Below are 14,536 nucleotides of genomic sequence, written 5' to 3'. Positions count from 1 at the left end.
TGTCAAAATGAAGCTAGACTCAATGTAGTAGCGATTGGATGAAGAAATTAAGCAAGGGATTAGCAACGAGGTACTAAGCGAGGTTTGGTCAAATGGTGGTCTGAGCCATGAGTTTTGCTAGGGTGAAGTGGCTATTGCTTGGAGGATTTCGAGGTATTAAGTCAAGCCTTAATAAATATAGCAATGGGATGCATCAAATGTTTATTGAGTCATATGAAGAAGTGACTTATGATCTAAAATTGGGTTTCATTCATATGTGTTGAATATTGATCCAAGTTACTAGCTCAAGGATGAAGTGCTCAAATCAAAGAGACAAAGTTGGATGTAGCTCTCAAGTGGATATATTGATCAAGTATGGCATGATTCGTGATGGTGAAGCTCAAGAGGAGGAATATTGTCTTTATGTGTTGATCTTGAGTATAGGTATGTCGTACTATCAAGAGGGATGCATCACATGATCATTTAATAAAGTACTCAAGTTTCCTATGTGAGTTGATGAGAGACACAAAAGTCACACGTACACACTCTGTCGAGTCAGGCAGTGGCAAAATCGAAAGCTCCGGTTTAAGAAACATGAAGTTCCAGTTTTGGGTACCACGTTTCACTAATGGCTAGTTGGTTTGGAAGAATCGAAAGTTCCGGTTTTGGGAAACCGGTAGTTCCGGTTTTGGTCTGACACCCTAATGACTAGTTTTTGAGGAGTGGGGTATTTATACCCCACGCCCTTCTCAGTGGTTGGTTGCTGCTTCTGAGGTTGCTGGTGTGCTTCTTGCCTGTTCTAAGCTGAACTAAAGCCAAAATAGCTCTCCCCAACCTCTCTTTGTGAGGCTGTGTGATCTTTGCTAGATCTAGTGAGTTGGGTAGTATAGAGGAGCCATTCATGAGCATTAGAAGAGCACTAAGTTCCTTGAGCACTGGTTTGCCTTGTCAAGTTTTAAGTGAAGCATTTGTTACTCTTGGAGACTTGCCTCCTAGACGGTTAGGCGTCGCCGGCTAGCTCCCAAAGGTGTGGTGAGCAATGGTAAGTTTGTGAAGGCTACGATCTTACCTCCACGGTAAAAAAGGTCATCTAGTGGAAACGAGGAAAGTGGTTGAAAGAGACCCAGCACATTGGAAGGGAGTTGAGTAGACTCGTATTCCAATGGGCTCCTCAACGGAGATGTAGGATTCACAGTGGTGAATCTGAACTTCGGTGAAACAATCCCTCGTGTCTCCTTGCTAGTTTGATCTCAATTGCTTTCTTTGTTAAACTTGTGGATTTGGTTGATCTACTCAGGTGTTCATGTTTGTTAAGTGCAAGAACTTTGTGGTCCTGCTAAGAAACACCTATTGAGCCTCTACACTAAGCTTGGTTACATCTCGAGCTCATTTTTCACACTGAGTTTTTGGGTCCTCTCTGCCTGAGCTAAAAACGGAAGTTTCAATTTCTGGCAGAGAGAGTTTAATTCCGCTACATTAGTACTTACTTTCCTAGCTCGGGAAATATCCGGAGATTTCTTCGGAAATTCCGGAAACATCTCAGAAGATACCGGAAGTCATTGATAAACTTGTTTTAAGTTGCGATAATTTCAAGGTACGCTTATTCAAACACCCCCCCAAGGTGACATCAAAATCCTTTCAAGGTCAAGTGCTACCAAAGACGTTGATCTCATACAGAAACAAGATGGTATCCATCCTTGAAAACTGTTGTTGCTCCCATTGATCGCAGCCAGGTTTCTTGTATTCTCCCAAATTGTTGATGGAAATTCTCCTTTAAACTGGTTGCTTGAGATGTTCAGCTCTTGCAAGATCCCACTGAGACGGTTGAAGCTCACATCCAGACTTGTTATAGTGCCAGATGACATTAGTTCTGATGGCAGGTTGCCAGAGAGTGAGTTGTACGACAGGTTGAGGCACAACAAACCCCTGAGATTGCCAAGGGATGGTGAGATGCTTCCTTCTAAGCTTCTAGAGGCCAAAGAGACCTCAATAACCACTCCACTTTGATCGCAGGTGATGCCTTCCCACTCACAGCAGTCATTACCATCCCACCAGGGCATGGTAATACCATCTTCATATGATAACCCTACAAGGAATAGCAGTAGGGAGCTCTTCTCTTGCTCATTGCATGAGGTGACAGGAGAGACCATGGAGAGAAGTGTTAGAGTATATTTGGTAGTTGTAGATATACGTATCGTAGACTGCCACATGTATCGGGGGAGCCTTACCCCCCAAGTCTCTGTACTCTAATATATACCGGCCGAGGTCTCAATGCAATACAATCCATCTATTATACATAATCTATTCCTCCTACATGGTATCATGAGTTTAGGGTTTCAAATCCTAGGCTAAACCTTCCACTTCCGCTCGTACCCCTGCCTCCCACGCACTGCCGGCCGTCCTTCATGGCGCACATCGCCCCCTCGATGGCCTCTTAGCGCACCCCCCAGAAGGTTTCCCATGACCTCCGCTAGGGGCAGCGCCCTCCGTCTCCATGGCGGATCCGTTTAATCCGCCGTACTCCAACGTCAGTAGCAGCAGATCAAAGCGTACCTCACCATTCGCCATGGAAGCCGTTGTTGACGACCCTGACCCGCGCTGCCGTGGTGGCAGCCGTGGTCTCCATGCGGCGCCTGTGCCCTACCCCGTGTTGCCGTGGTTACAGTAGGAGCCTCTGCGCGGTGCGTCCACCTCGTCACCAACGGATTGCGTGGTGGCGCCTCCGCACCGCCCCATCATCTTCGCCACCCCGTCGGGCCGCGGCTCAAGCCCCTCGTCCGGATCCCGCGTCGCACAGGGCTCTCCACCGCCCACCGCGTCGCCTGCTCTGACAGGATCCTCCGCACCCGGCGGTATGGCTACGCCCCGCCCGCCTCATTTGCCTCGCGCAAGCTCTCGCCGCCGTTAGCCTGGACATGCACCGCCCGACCCGGCGGATTTCTCCGCCGCCGCCGGCTGGGACCCGCGCCACCCTGGTGCGGATCCCCCACCTCCAGCCGGGACCTACGCCGCCCGACCCGACTGAATCCTCCGCTGCCGCCGGCCGGGACCCGCAACGCCCAACCGTTTGAATCCTCCATTGCCCTGGTGCGAATCCACCCTGCCCATCCCCATCGTCGTCCGCCGGCCATCTTGAGCCTCTGTCGATTCCTCTCTCGCATGCTATTCCGTGGTGATTGGTGATAGAAGGAAAGAGATAAGAGGAGGATGAAGGGCCTGTGCTACGCTCACCCGAAGGTGCTACATGAGATGCTGCTGTGTCTTCTTCTTTTGCCCGATTAGAGATCGGGATTGCGTCGCCCACCACCCATCGACCTCTCGCCTCTATTTTAACATCGGTATCGACTTTACCAGCTCCTACCCCGTCTCCGACTGTGCGGCTTGGTGAGATGGATGGCGCCCTAAGGGACGTCCGTGTGCATCGCCTTCCTCACTGCTTCGTCCGCATGTCGACCTCCGCCGGCTCGTCATCACCTCCACTGTTCGGGACACCTCCGCTGACTTTGCCCATCGTAGTCTCACCTCGCGCATACTCGGTCCAATCAGCCGATGTGCGTGATCCACCCAGCTCCCGTGACGTTCATCCTCCTATTGCGCACCTCTTCCCCGAGTATGGAGGGCTACCGCGGTATCACCTCTTCGGGAAGCAGCGGTGCCACTCGTGGTCTTTTTTGCCATTACATCCTCACCGCCGCCAACCACATCAACGACCTTGTCATTGACTACGAGTCGCTTCGCCTTACGCGCATGGTCTTCATCAGGCTGTTCGAGTTCTTCGCCGTCTCCTTCGAGCTCCACCGCCGCGTCATTCGGATCATCAGACCTTGCATCTGATCATCCGGGTCTATCTTCTCGCTTCATCTAGCACCACCTAGTCGCCTGCGTCGCCGTCTAATCTCCACCTCATTCGTCTACTCCAGCAACCGCGAGCTGCATCGGCATCTTTTACCTCGCCGTTCTTCTACGGCTGCGACCGCCATGGAGGCCTTCTCTACTGGTCCCTCATACAATGGCGCCTGGTTGTGCACTCTCCCTTGCACGTCTGGTATTGGCAACGCCGGTGCGTGCCATCATCCCCGATGCGTTCCCTACCTGGCAAACCTAGGAATGTCTTGCCTGATGGCTTGACTGCATCGTACCCCCTCCCCTCTACGATTGCCTCGATGCGTCACCATCTTCGTCTTTGGCATCTTCCCGTACATGCCACCAACCTGACGGCGCCTCCTCGTGCATCCGCAGCTTCATGTGCGGCTCCCTCGTCTTCGACAACCTCGACAGCTACGTCGACCACGGCTACTCTACGCACGGCATCCTCGACCACGGCTACTCGTCCTCATGCTCGTCTACCTCAACATCGGCACAAAAGTGATGGATCTCAACTAGCTTAGCACTTAACTTAGTTACTCAAACCAGTGATCAATGACAGCACATCTAGTGGGTATAACACTTGATCTAGGTTAATCAACATTGTCTTAGGTCTAAACAAGAGAAACCAAGAGGTAGAGAGAGATGGTACAGAGATCAGAGAAAACAACCATCGGTCTTAGAAGAAGAGCCGGCCATGGGTGGTGATGGCGGCCTCGACGGCGAGTGTGGGCGGCGGCGGCGGCGCGGCGCAGGTGGCGGCGGAACTTCCTGCTGCTTACAGTGCTAGTAGATCGGGTTCTCGAGTCTGTTAGGTGGGCGAGTGGGCGCGGCAAACTTCAGCGTGTGTGCCCCCAGCCCCTACCTCACTCTTTATAGCACTGCGCGACGGGAGCCCGCAACCATGAGTTGGTTGTGCGCCCCCGATCAGGGCGCGAGATAAGGTCCGACTCGATCGTTGGACCGAGTCGGTGGAGATCAAACTCTAACAAAAAGGGCTATCATCTGCATGAGTTACTCGTTGGTTTTCTCTCCAGTCACAGCATCCGCACCGCACCGATGTTATCACTGCGGGGGATGTCAGTCCGTCAGCTTTTGCCTTCGGCTTCTTGTCCAGTCTCACCATGTGCGGTGCTCCCGCTGTGACTGCGGGGGATGTTAGAGTATATTTGGTAGTTGTAGATATACGTATCGTAGGATGCCATATGTATCCAGGGGAGCTTTGCCCCCCAAGTCTCTTTACTCTAATATATACCGGCTGAGATCTCAATACAATACAATCCATCTATTATATGCAATCTATTCTTCCTACAAGAAGTAACACAAGAAAAATACCAAAGAAAGCCATGGCCTGGAATGAGGTGCTCTCTGGATGTTTTTTCTCATGAAAAAACCTAGTTTTGATCTGAGTAGCAAGTGCATTTGCAAAGGCATTGTTACAGAAAAGTGGCTAACTTGGAGCTATACTACCTGAGTGTATGTTTATTGTTGATGAATGATAAGTACGGACCAAGGAGCAGGTAGAGAAACAGGAATTGTGAGAAGTCATTGACCAATTAAGCATGGAAAACTGACGCTTCAATTTGCTGCTGGATGGAGACCACTGCCAGATCATTAGTGGTTCATCTATATCATGAAAAGGATAGTACTGATTGAGGGGTGGACTCAATCAAATTGTATCTTTCCTGCAGCAATGGCGATGGCGACTGATATTGGTGAGCCAGGACAATTTGGCGACGCTATCTTCTTGACCTGGTATGCTAATTTCCTTCCACGTTATTTCACTTACTGTATACTGTTACAAGGCAGGTTGCACACGACTCAACCAGCTTTTCTGGATCATTGCAGTCTGCTGCAACCCATCAAAGTATTATGTCAAAAACTTCTACATGAGAGTTCTCAACACCTGCGCTCAGCACTCATCGTGGCATAGTTCCCAATCTATTCCACATGTCACCAAGATACAAGCCGCCTCCATCGACCATGTCCATGCCTGTCAATGAAACTCTTGGGTCAAAATTCACCACCACCATGGCTTTTCTTCAGGCTCAATAAACCAGGTGTGTGTACACCTATGTTGCATTTTTGGAGTAAGAGTAACTAAAGTAGTAGTTAAGTTGTGAGAGTTGGCAAGTCACTTTTGACATTTGTGGATTCCTTTGGCAGGCACCGTCTGTTCTCTATATATTTCAGCAAGGCCAATCCACCATCCAGTTGCATGATTCAGGAATGACGAAACAAGAAGATCTGGGACTCAAAACACGGCGATTTTCCACGGCATCAACACAGAAGAAAATTTACACACAACTATGACCTCCATTCCTCTTCCTCACCATCTGGGTTCACCATTTCGTGTGAACGTGTAATCCGGTGGCTTGGTCATATCATATCACGTGCAGACGTGCTGCTGTAACTCGTTGACAAATGCACAAAGGGTTAGGATTTTGGGCAGCAATTATGTTAATATAGCCCAGTGTCTTCTTGACCCGGAGAATTAATGGTTGTGATGATGGGAGAGAACATCTTTGTTTACCTGATTGGCTGATGCATTTACTTTATTTCTCTTTCACCCGGTTGATCTTGAGCGTGGATGTTTCCTTTCTTGTGACTTGGAAGCAGTTGACACAATGCTAGGTCATCAGGAACATAATATGGTTTGCAACTCTGGTAATCTCGATAATCATAGATGTGGCCACAACCAGAGGTGGAGCCGCATATACAAAATACAATCACAATTTCATAGCTAAACTGAGACTAGCCATAAAACTTTGACAAGACTAATTGATCATAAAGGAACCCTACACCGAAGAAAGCACAAAAACCAAACACAAAGGTGATCCTTCTATCTGCTTGTTCCATGGAGAGACTAGGGACTGCAGATGCTTCAACCGAGCCATAGAGCGGATTAACCATAATAGCACGTAACTTTGGGTTCCCTTCAAAGCTTGAATTTGGAAATGTATCGAACTGACCTCCAGTTGGAATCACCCCCTCCAAGTCATTATTAGAAATATTGAACTTTGCGAGGAAGCTCAGTTTGTTCAGTGCCAATGGGATTTCACCTGTGAGATGGTTGCTAGACAAGTCTAGCACTTGCAGGTTCTTCAGGCTGCAGAGCTGCTGTGGAATCTCTCCTGATAAGCAGTTGAAGCTGAGGTTGAGTTTCGCGAGTGATTTCAAATGACCTATCTCCTTGGGGATTGTACCAGTTAATTTATTATTACCTAGGAAGAGCCCTTTAGGGATAGCGGGGAGTGTCCGGTATTGAAGTGATGGAGCTATATAAACAGGAAGTTCAAATAAACTTGTATCGACATGGGTTGCAGTCATGTTAGATTTTAGCATTTTCATATCCATTAAGGCTGCTGGGATCCCCCCTGTCAGTCTGTTATCTGATATGTCTAGAGTGGTCAGTGACTCTAGGTTTTTGATCCAGGCAGGTATTGATCCGGTGAGATGATTCGTGCTCAACAACAGCACCTGCAATTTCTTGAGCTTTGATAGCCAGAGAGGTATTTTTCCAGACAATGAGCAATTAGATATCGAAAGAAACTGAAGATTCTGAAAACCAGCAATTGTCTCATCCTCTGGCATGGCCTCACCCTTGAAATTATTCCCAATAATTAGGGTAGTCAGGGTACTAGAATTCTTGAGGATTCGAAGCGCGTTTGTAATATTTGTAAAATTGTTGAAACTAAGTGATAGGAAAGCAAGAGACTTCAGCTCCCCTATTCTCGGTGAAAGTTGCCCATGCAGATTGTTCGAAGATAGCCGCAGTGCAGTCAAATTGCTGCAAGAGTAGATGCTTTCTGAAATTGTGCCAGTGAAGTTGTTTCCCAAAAGATCAAGTATCTTAAGATTGATCAGGTTCGAGAAGTTGAAATTGTTAAGTTCTCCGCTGAACTTATTCATCTTTAGGTTAACTGTTACAAGATCTGTGCAATTGCTCAGAGCTGATGGTAGCTCCCCAGACATGTTGTTGCGGGATAAGCGGAGCTCCTGTAGTCTTTTGAGCTGACCTATGGAGTCTGGAATTTTGCCAATTAACATGTTATTGCCAAGATCAAGGTGACATAGATTTTTGAGGTTTATTATGCGTGCGCCATCAATCACTCCTTGTAAACCATTGTTGGGAAATGATAGGTACTCTAATGAGGAAGCATTGAAGAGTTCATCAGGGAGTGGCCCACTGAGGCTGTTGTATCCTGCCTTAAGTAGCCTAAGTGCAGAGCATTTACCTAGACCGGTCGGGATGCTGCCATTAAATTTGTTGTGGGTAAGGTCAAGCACTGCAAACGACAATGAGCTGATGCAGAATGATGAAGGTATCAATCCTCGGAACTGGTTGTTGCTCGCATTGAGCACAACCAGACTACTTGTTTTCTCCCACACTGCAGATGGAAACTCTCCGGTAAACAAGTTGTTTGAGATGTTCAATACCTGCAGTGGCCTGTTATTAGTCACTGAAGAGTTGCTCTCTTGTGGTTGCAGGACCCTGCTGAGTTGGTTGAAGCTGACATCGAGCACGACGATGCTACTGGAGGTCAGAAGCTCCGATGGAAGGCTGCCAGTGAAGGAGTTGCACGACAGGTTGAGGCTCTGAAGGTTAGAGAGGTCACCAAGGGATGGTGAGATACAGCCTTGAAGGCCTCTGGAAGCCAAGGAGACCTCAACCACCGCTCCGTCGCCGCTGCAGCTTACGCCTTCCCACTTGCAGCAATCAATGTCATTCTTCCACAACGCTGTGAGGCCATTGTCCTGCGAGAGCCCCGTGAGGAACTGGAGGAGGGAGGCCTTCTCCTGCTCGTTGCATGAGGAGGCGAGAGAGGCCATGGAAAGAAGCAGCAGCGTACCGAGAGCGAGGCCAATGAAAGTCATGGCCCTTAAGCTCTGCCGCTATTTTTGGAGGATGACAGGATGTGGTATTCGCTTCATGGTGTTTCCTCGTGGAACTGTGACAGATTTATATGCTGCAATTTGCAGGTGAGTTTCCAGAAAGCACCGACCTTAAACAATAACAATCACATGTATTCTGTTGTGCACATGACAGAGAAAACGATGAGGTGATGGACCATGGAGAGACGTGCTCTTCTTGACTGAACTCGGTTACTTGTGGCTAGCACTGGCAAGATGAAGTAGCAGAGGTAAGGTCCATAATGTTCCCACTGGTTTTAGCTTTGTTTTGAGTATTCTCCAATTACTGGAACCACTGATGTTTACAGGCAATGTCAGGACCATATGGCAAACAAGAACAGGACAGTCTTGGCGTGTCCGTTGCTTTCATACCACTCGATGACAACCAGGAAACCGCCGCGTGCAGTCGCCACCCACCTCGAACATCACCGGCCGCGCAGCTTCGTTCATGGTGTGTAACTGGGTGCTGGACCAGTGGTAAGTTTGAAAAAGAGAGTAGAGTTTGGTTTGCGTCAGTTATGTGGTCGTTAGGTCAATGCAAACTGAGTTCCAACTTGCTGGATTCCTCTTGGGTGTGTAGCATGATCTGCACGTTTATTCTCGCTACTGTTTTGTGACTTGTTTCAGCTTGTCTCACATGAACTGAGCTGAAGTGAACAAGATGCGATACTCTGTGGATGTAATTGCCAAGGAGATTGCTTCGGCCTTTTACGGCGATGGCAATTTGCCACAAGTTTGCATTGAGCAGAGTGAACTTGCTTTTTTTGAGATGTAGTAGAGTGAACTTGCTTGGAGCCTTGGACTACTGATTCTTGGGAAAAAAAAAGGGTACTTCCATAAGAATTGGAGAGCACCTCGCCGCTGATAGTGCAGTTGCAGTCTGTAAATTCTTGGACAGCAAAAGAAACCCTGAAATTTGTTCAAGCACAGACAGGTTGGAGAAACAAAACGTGGCTTATTTGGGCCTTATGCATCTGTTAGTTGCAGTGTGGTCACTTGGTGTAAAAGGACAGGTCACTTGCTGTGCTTGACTACACATGGGCACTGGTCCATGGAGTAAGCTTGGTCTCTGCTCCCAGCCTCCCCATCGTGTTCAAGAAATATTCTCATTGTTTTTTTTTTCCTTCTTGAGCGAATAGATATTCTCATTGTTATCCTGTAGCTTTTGTAATACGGAATCTGGAGAAGAACATTTCCTCCTATTCGGGCCGCTATTACTCTTTTAGAGCACATGGGCTGTTGGATCGGACTTTCCGAGCCGAGTTGCTGGGCTTTTCTAGGCCCAGTCCAACCGGGTACAATTCTTCCAAAACGGACCCTGTGCTTGCTTCGAATTACACTCGTCTCCGCGCGCCGCGTTCCTCTTGCAGTCTTCTACTCTTCTTCCCCTTCCTGGGCGGCGCTCCAGCAACAAAGCGCGAGGCAATGGGGGCAGCAGCGGCGGCAACGGAGAGCGCCGAGGGGTTGGATTCGCTTCTCCCTGGTCAGAATCTGTGCAGTGCAGCGTTTCCGATTAGTTGATGTTGATTTTCCATTTCCCGGCAGTGCTCAGCCGTGCGCAGAGCAGCAGCAAAGGGATTCCGGGGGGTTTATCCTCCCTACTAAGCTGTAGGAAGAGGACGCATCGCTGCTGATTCTAGGCCCCTCGCGTTCAAGATTACTCACTCCCCAGTCATCCTCCAACGCCAGGCAGAGGCAGTGGGGATCGTGCTGCGCGCGACGGCGGAAGGTCGCCGGAGCGAGGCGAGGCCAGTGAGGCTCGCTCCAGATCCGAGGTACATTCGGCAGAGACCTTGTTGGGAAACCTAGGATAATTGGTCCAAGCTTTGGGATGCACTACAGAAAGACTGTCCATTATACATGTTAAACACAGGAGTTTGGGAACTGCCCAACACCCTAATACGGGTGTGGTTATCTCATATATATCTCAGAAGTGGATGGAACAAATCCATAAGCCCGAAGAACGGAACTAAGGCGTGCATGCCATGCATGAGGAGCCTGCTTCAGGCCATAGAGAGCCTTAACAAGACGACACAAATGATGAGGATGAGCAGGATCAACAAATCCCGGAGGCTGACGCATATATATACCTCTTCCTCCAAGACTCCATGGAGAAAAGCATTCTGAACATCCAGCTGGCGTAGAGACCACCCTCTTGTAACAGCCGATGAGAGCAGCAGACGAATGGTAGTAGGCTTGACAACCGGGCTGAAAGTATCCTCATAATCAAGACCATACCTCCGTTTGAATCCTTTGGCCACTAAGCGTGCCTTATAGCGTTCAATAGAGCCATCAGCATGTTTCTTGACCTTGAACACCCACCTAGAATCAATAATGTTAACGCCAGAGACAAGAGGAACCAGCTGCCAAGTATCATTCTTCAAAAGTGCATGAAACTCCTGCTCCATTGCACAACGCCAGTGTGGAATGCCAAGAGTAGCCTGAAAATGCCGAGGTTCAGCAGTGGGATCAGCCTCAGCTTGTGCCGTGCATGCCGCAATCCATGCAACCGTGCCATCGGTGTGTTCTCGCGGGCGAAAGATGCCGTTCTGGTTGCGTGTACGAGGACGCAGAACAGCGGGTGCAGGGGGTGGCGACAACAAAGTTGCAGCAGGCGTCGGTGGCGACGCAGGGCCATCGCTGGGCGCAGAGGAGGCCACATGCGATGGAGGTACAGACGCGTCACGCGACACGGAAGCAGGCGTCACTCCCGATGGAGAGGCAGGCGCGAAACGAGGTGCAGACGCTGGCGTCGCTCGCAAGGCAGGGCCCAGTGACGAAGGCCCATGCTGGTCGTCAGCGGAGGAGGCCAGCTCAGGTGCTGGGCCAAGCGACAAAGGCCCACCCGGGGAGGCGACACAGTCCAGGGCAGCAACGCGGCCAGAAATGCATGGCGCATGCACCCGATCATCGTTCGGCACGTGATCGACATCCGGTGCCTGGGCGATAGGAGGCACCTGATCATCCAGGAGCTGAAGACGCGCTCCTCTGCCAGTACTTGTGGAATGATTAGGTAGCAAAGCAGGGGTATACGCAACATCTACAAATTGATCAGGCGAAGGTAAAAGAGAATGCACAGGTGGTGTGGGAGTAGTGGTAGTGGTCAGGAGTGCAGAAAAGGGGAACACATTCTCATCAAACACAACATCACGGGAAATGTAGACATGGTTAGATGGAACATGAAGGCATTTGTACCCTTTATGGAGAGAACTATACCCAAGGAAGACGCACTTCTTAGACCGAAACTCTAGCTTACATTTATTATATGGACAAAGGTGAGGCCAACACGCACATCCAAAAACTTTGAAAAATGTATAATCTGGAATTTCGTTGAGCAAGAGTTCAAGTGGTGTTTTCATGTTGAGGAGCCATGTAGGAAGCCTATTAATGAGGAAACATGCTGTGGAAAAAGCATCACTCCAAAACCGAAAAGGAACGGAGGCATGAGCTAGTAGAGTTAAGCCAGTTTCTACAAGGTGGCGATGCTTACATTCAGCTGCGCCATTCTGCTGATGTGTATGAGGACAAGACACACGGTGTGAGATCCCAAGCTTATTAAAACAGGTATTGAGGTTGTGGTACTCAACCCCCCCCCCAATCAGATTGAACATGAATAATCTTATGCTGAAGGAGACTCTCAACATGCGCTTGAAATTGAATAAATACATCGAACACATCAGATTTGCGCTTGATAAGATAAAGCCAAGTAAATCGACTATAAGCATCAATAAAACTGACATAGTAATTATGGCCACTAACAGATGATTGGGCAGGACCCCAGATATCAGAAAATACAAGCTCAAGTGGAGTTTGGACTACACGACTTGACCCAGAAAAAGCAAGTTGGTGACTCTTTCCCTGCTGACAGGCATCACAAACTGTTTCAGCATTTTTATTAGACACAACTGGAAGCTCATGGCGGTGAAGAACATGACGAACTATGGGGATAGCAGGATGACCAAGACGCGCGTGCCAATGAGAGGACGACACACGAACACCGCTGAAAGCTCGAGAGACAGGCGGCTCATCAAGCACATAAAGACCATGGCACAGTCGACCTCTAAGGAGTACGTCCCTCGTGTCCCGGTCCTTAATAAAAAAATGGAAACGATGAAATTCAGCAAAGATATTATTGTCACGAGTAAGTTGAGGAACTGACAACAAACTACGTGCAACTGAAGGAACTCGAAGGACATTGAGGAGATGCAACTTTTGTGAATTATGAGTAAGAAGGGAAGCCTGACCAATATATGAGATGCGCATACCTGCGCCATTGGTAGTGCGAACCTGATCATGACCATGATATGGCTCCTGAGTAGAGAGCTTGCCCATCTCACTCGTCAGGTGATTGGTAGCTCCCGTATCCATGTACCATGAAGCATCAATGGGATATGAAGGAGCGTGTCCATGCTCGTGACTCGCCAAAGCAGCCTGTTTCTCATTGCCCTTTCCATTGTTGCCAATGCTCAAAAAATCATGCTTGAAACGACAATGGCAGCGTGAGGCAATATGACCCGCAAGGCCGCACAACTGGCAGGGCACTTGGGCACCACATGAGGGGCAGCAGGCACGCGGGCGACCGCCCGTGGGGGCGTTGGCGGGGCGCGATGGCTAGGGCGGGGGCGCCAGTTTGCTACCCCTGTTCGGCGGCTTGTAGGGTGCCGATTTGCCGCGCGAGGCGACGTTGGCTGAAGAGAAGCTGGGGGTCGCACGGCGAGCCTTAACGCGTTGTTCCATCGCGAGAAGACGTGAGTACAGCTCGCGTGGCTGAATAGGAGTGTCGCGCCCATTGATGTTCTCCACGAGATTGTCGTAGTCGTCATCCAGCCCATTGAGGATGTAGGAGGTGAAGTCCTCGGGGCAAAGCGGTTGGCCAATAGAGGGGAGAGTATCCGCCAGGCCCGTGACCATGTTGAAGTAGTCGGTGATGGTGCGGTCAAGCAGCTTCACCTCGCCAAGCTGTGTGCGAATAGCATGGGCTCGCGCCTGCGACTGAGACGTAAAGCTGGTGTGGAGAGCAACCCACGCATCCCGAGACGTAGCGACGAAGATGACCAGCGACACCACGCCCTCTGTGAGCGAGAACTGAATAGCGGAGAGGATGGCCTGATCCTGAGCCACCCATGCATGATACGCCGGATGATACAACAAAGGGCACGGCAGTGTACCGTCGGCATAGCCCTCCAAGTAGCGGCTGCGAAGAAGAGGCAGCACTTGTGCGCGCCACGACAGATAATTATCCGGTGTGAGCTTCACCGGTACGAGGTGCGCAAAGTAGAAGGGCTGAGGGGCACCGCTGAGGACGGCCGTAGCATGCTCCACGTGGGCAGCCGGAGGTGGTACAGGTGCGGCGGAGGGTGACGCATAGTAGCCAAATGGCGGAGCACTAGCGAGGGCTGGCGAGGGGCCAACCAACACGGTCGATGTTGAGGACGCGTCGTAGGGCACGTCGTACGGCGGAGGCTGATACGCGCCATGGGTCAGCGGCGCGTGGACTCTGTAGGTCATTGGCGATGGCCCACCATAGGACGGGGGCGCAGGCACGCCATAGGACGATGGCACAGGCGGTCCGTAGGACGGCGTCGGCGCACCATACGGCATCAGCGGGGGCCCACCATAGGAGCCGCCGTTTGACGGCGGCGCGATGGAATCGGACGCGGATGGGGGCGGCCAATGGACCATTGTCGAGGCACCGTGGGACGCGGACGTCGCAGTAGGGGCGCCGATCGAGGTCGCAGTAGGGGCGCCGATCGAGGGCGCCGCAGGCGGAGGTTCGGCA

General features: G+C 50.2%; 1 protein-coding gene and 1 long non-coding RNA gene across 2 annotated transcripts; one reads left to right on the top strand and one right to left on the bottom strand.

The window, feature by feature from the left end:
- The first annotated feature begins 5,200 nt into the window (after positions 1-5,200).
- On the top strand, positions 5,201-6,375 carry LOC111256161. Its single transcript, XR_002676185.1, has 2 exons — positions 5,201-5,903; positions 6,010-6,375. It is a non-coding gene; the product is annotated as an uncharacterized LOC111256161 (long non-coding RNA).
- Positions 6,376-6,493: 118 nt separating this feature from the next.
- On the bottom strand, positions 6,494-8,977 carry LOC105914643 (receptor like protein 3). The gene has a single exon (XM_012846976.2). The coding sequence runs from the start codon at positions 8,719-8,721 to the stop codon at positions 6,598-6,600; it is 2,124 nt and encodes a 707-aa protein (XP_012702430.1). The 5' UTR covers positions 8,722-8,977; the 3' UTR covers positions 6,494-6,597.
- Positions 8,978-14,536: the final 5,559 nt, after the last annotated feature.

The sequence above is a fragment of the Setaria italica genome, chromosome I (assembly GCF_000263155.2).
Source record: "Setaria italica strain Yugu1 chromosome I, Setaria_italica_v2.0, whole genome shotgun sequence".
In the NCBI taxonomy this organism is placed as follows: Eukaryota; Viridiplantae; Streptophyta; class Magnoliopsida; order Poales; family Poaceae; genus Setaria; species Setaria italica.
The sequence above is the reverse complement of the archived record's forward strand: the minus strand, read 5'-3'. Positions and strand labels throughout refer to the sequence as shown.

Bases quoted from the DNA above. Each gene is read 5' to 3' on its own strand.
- LOC105914643 (XM_012846976.2), bottom strand. From the start codon at position 8,721: ATGACTTTCATTGGCCTCGCTCTCGGTACGCTGCTGCTTCTTTCCATG.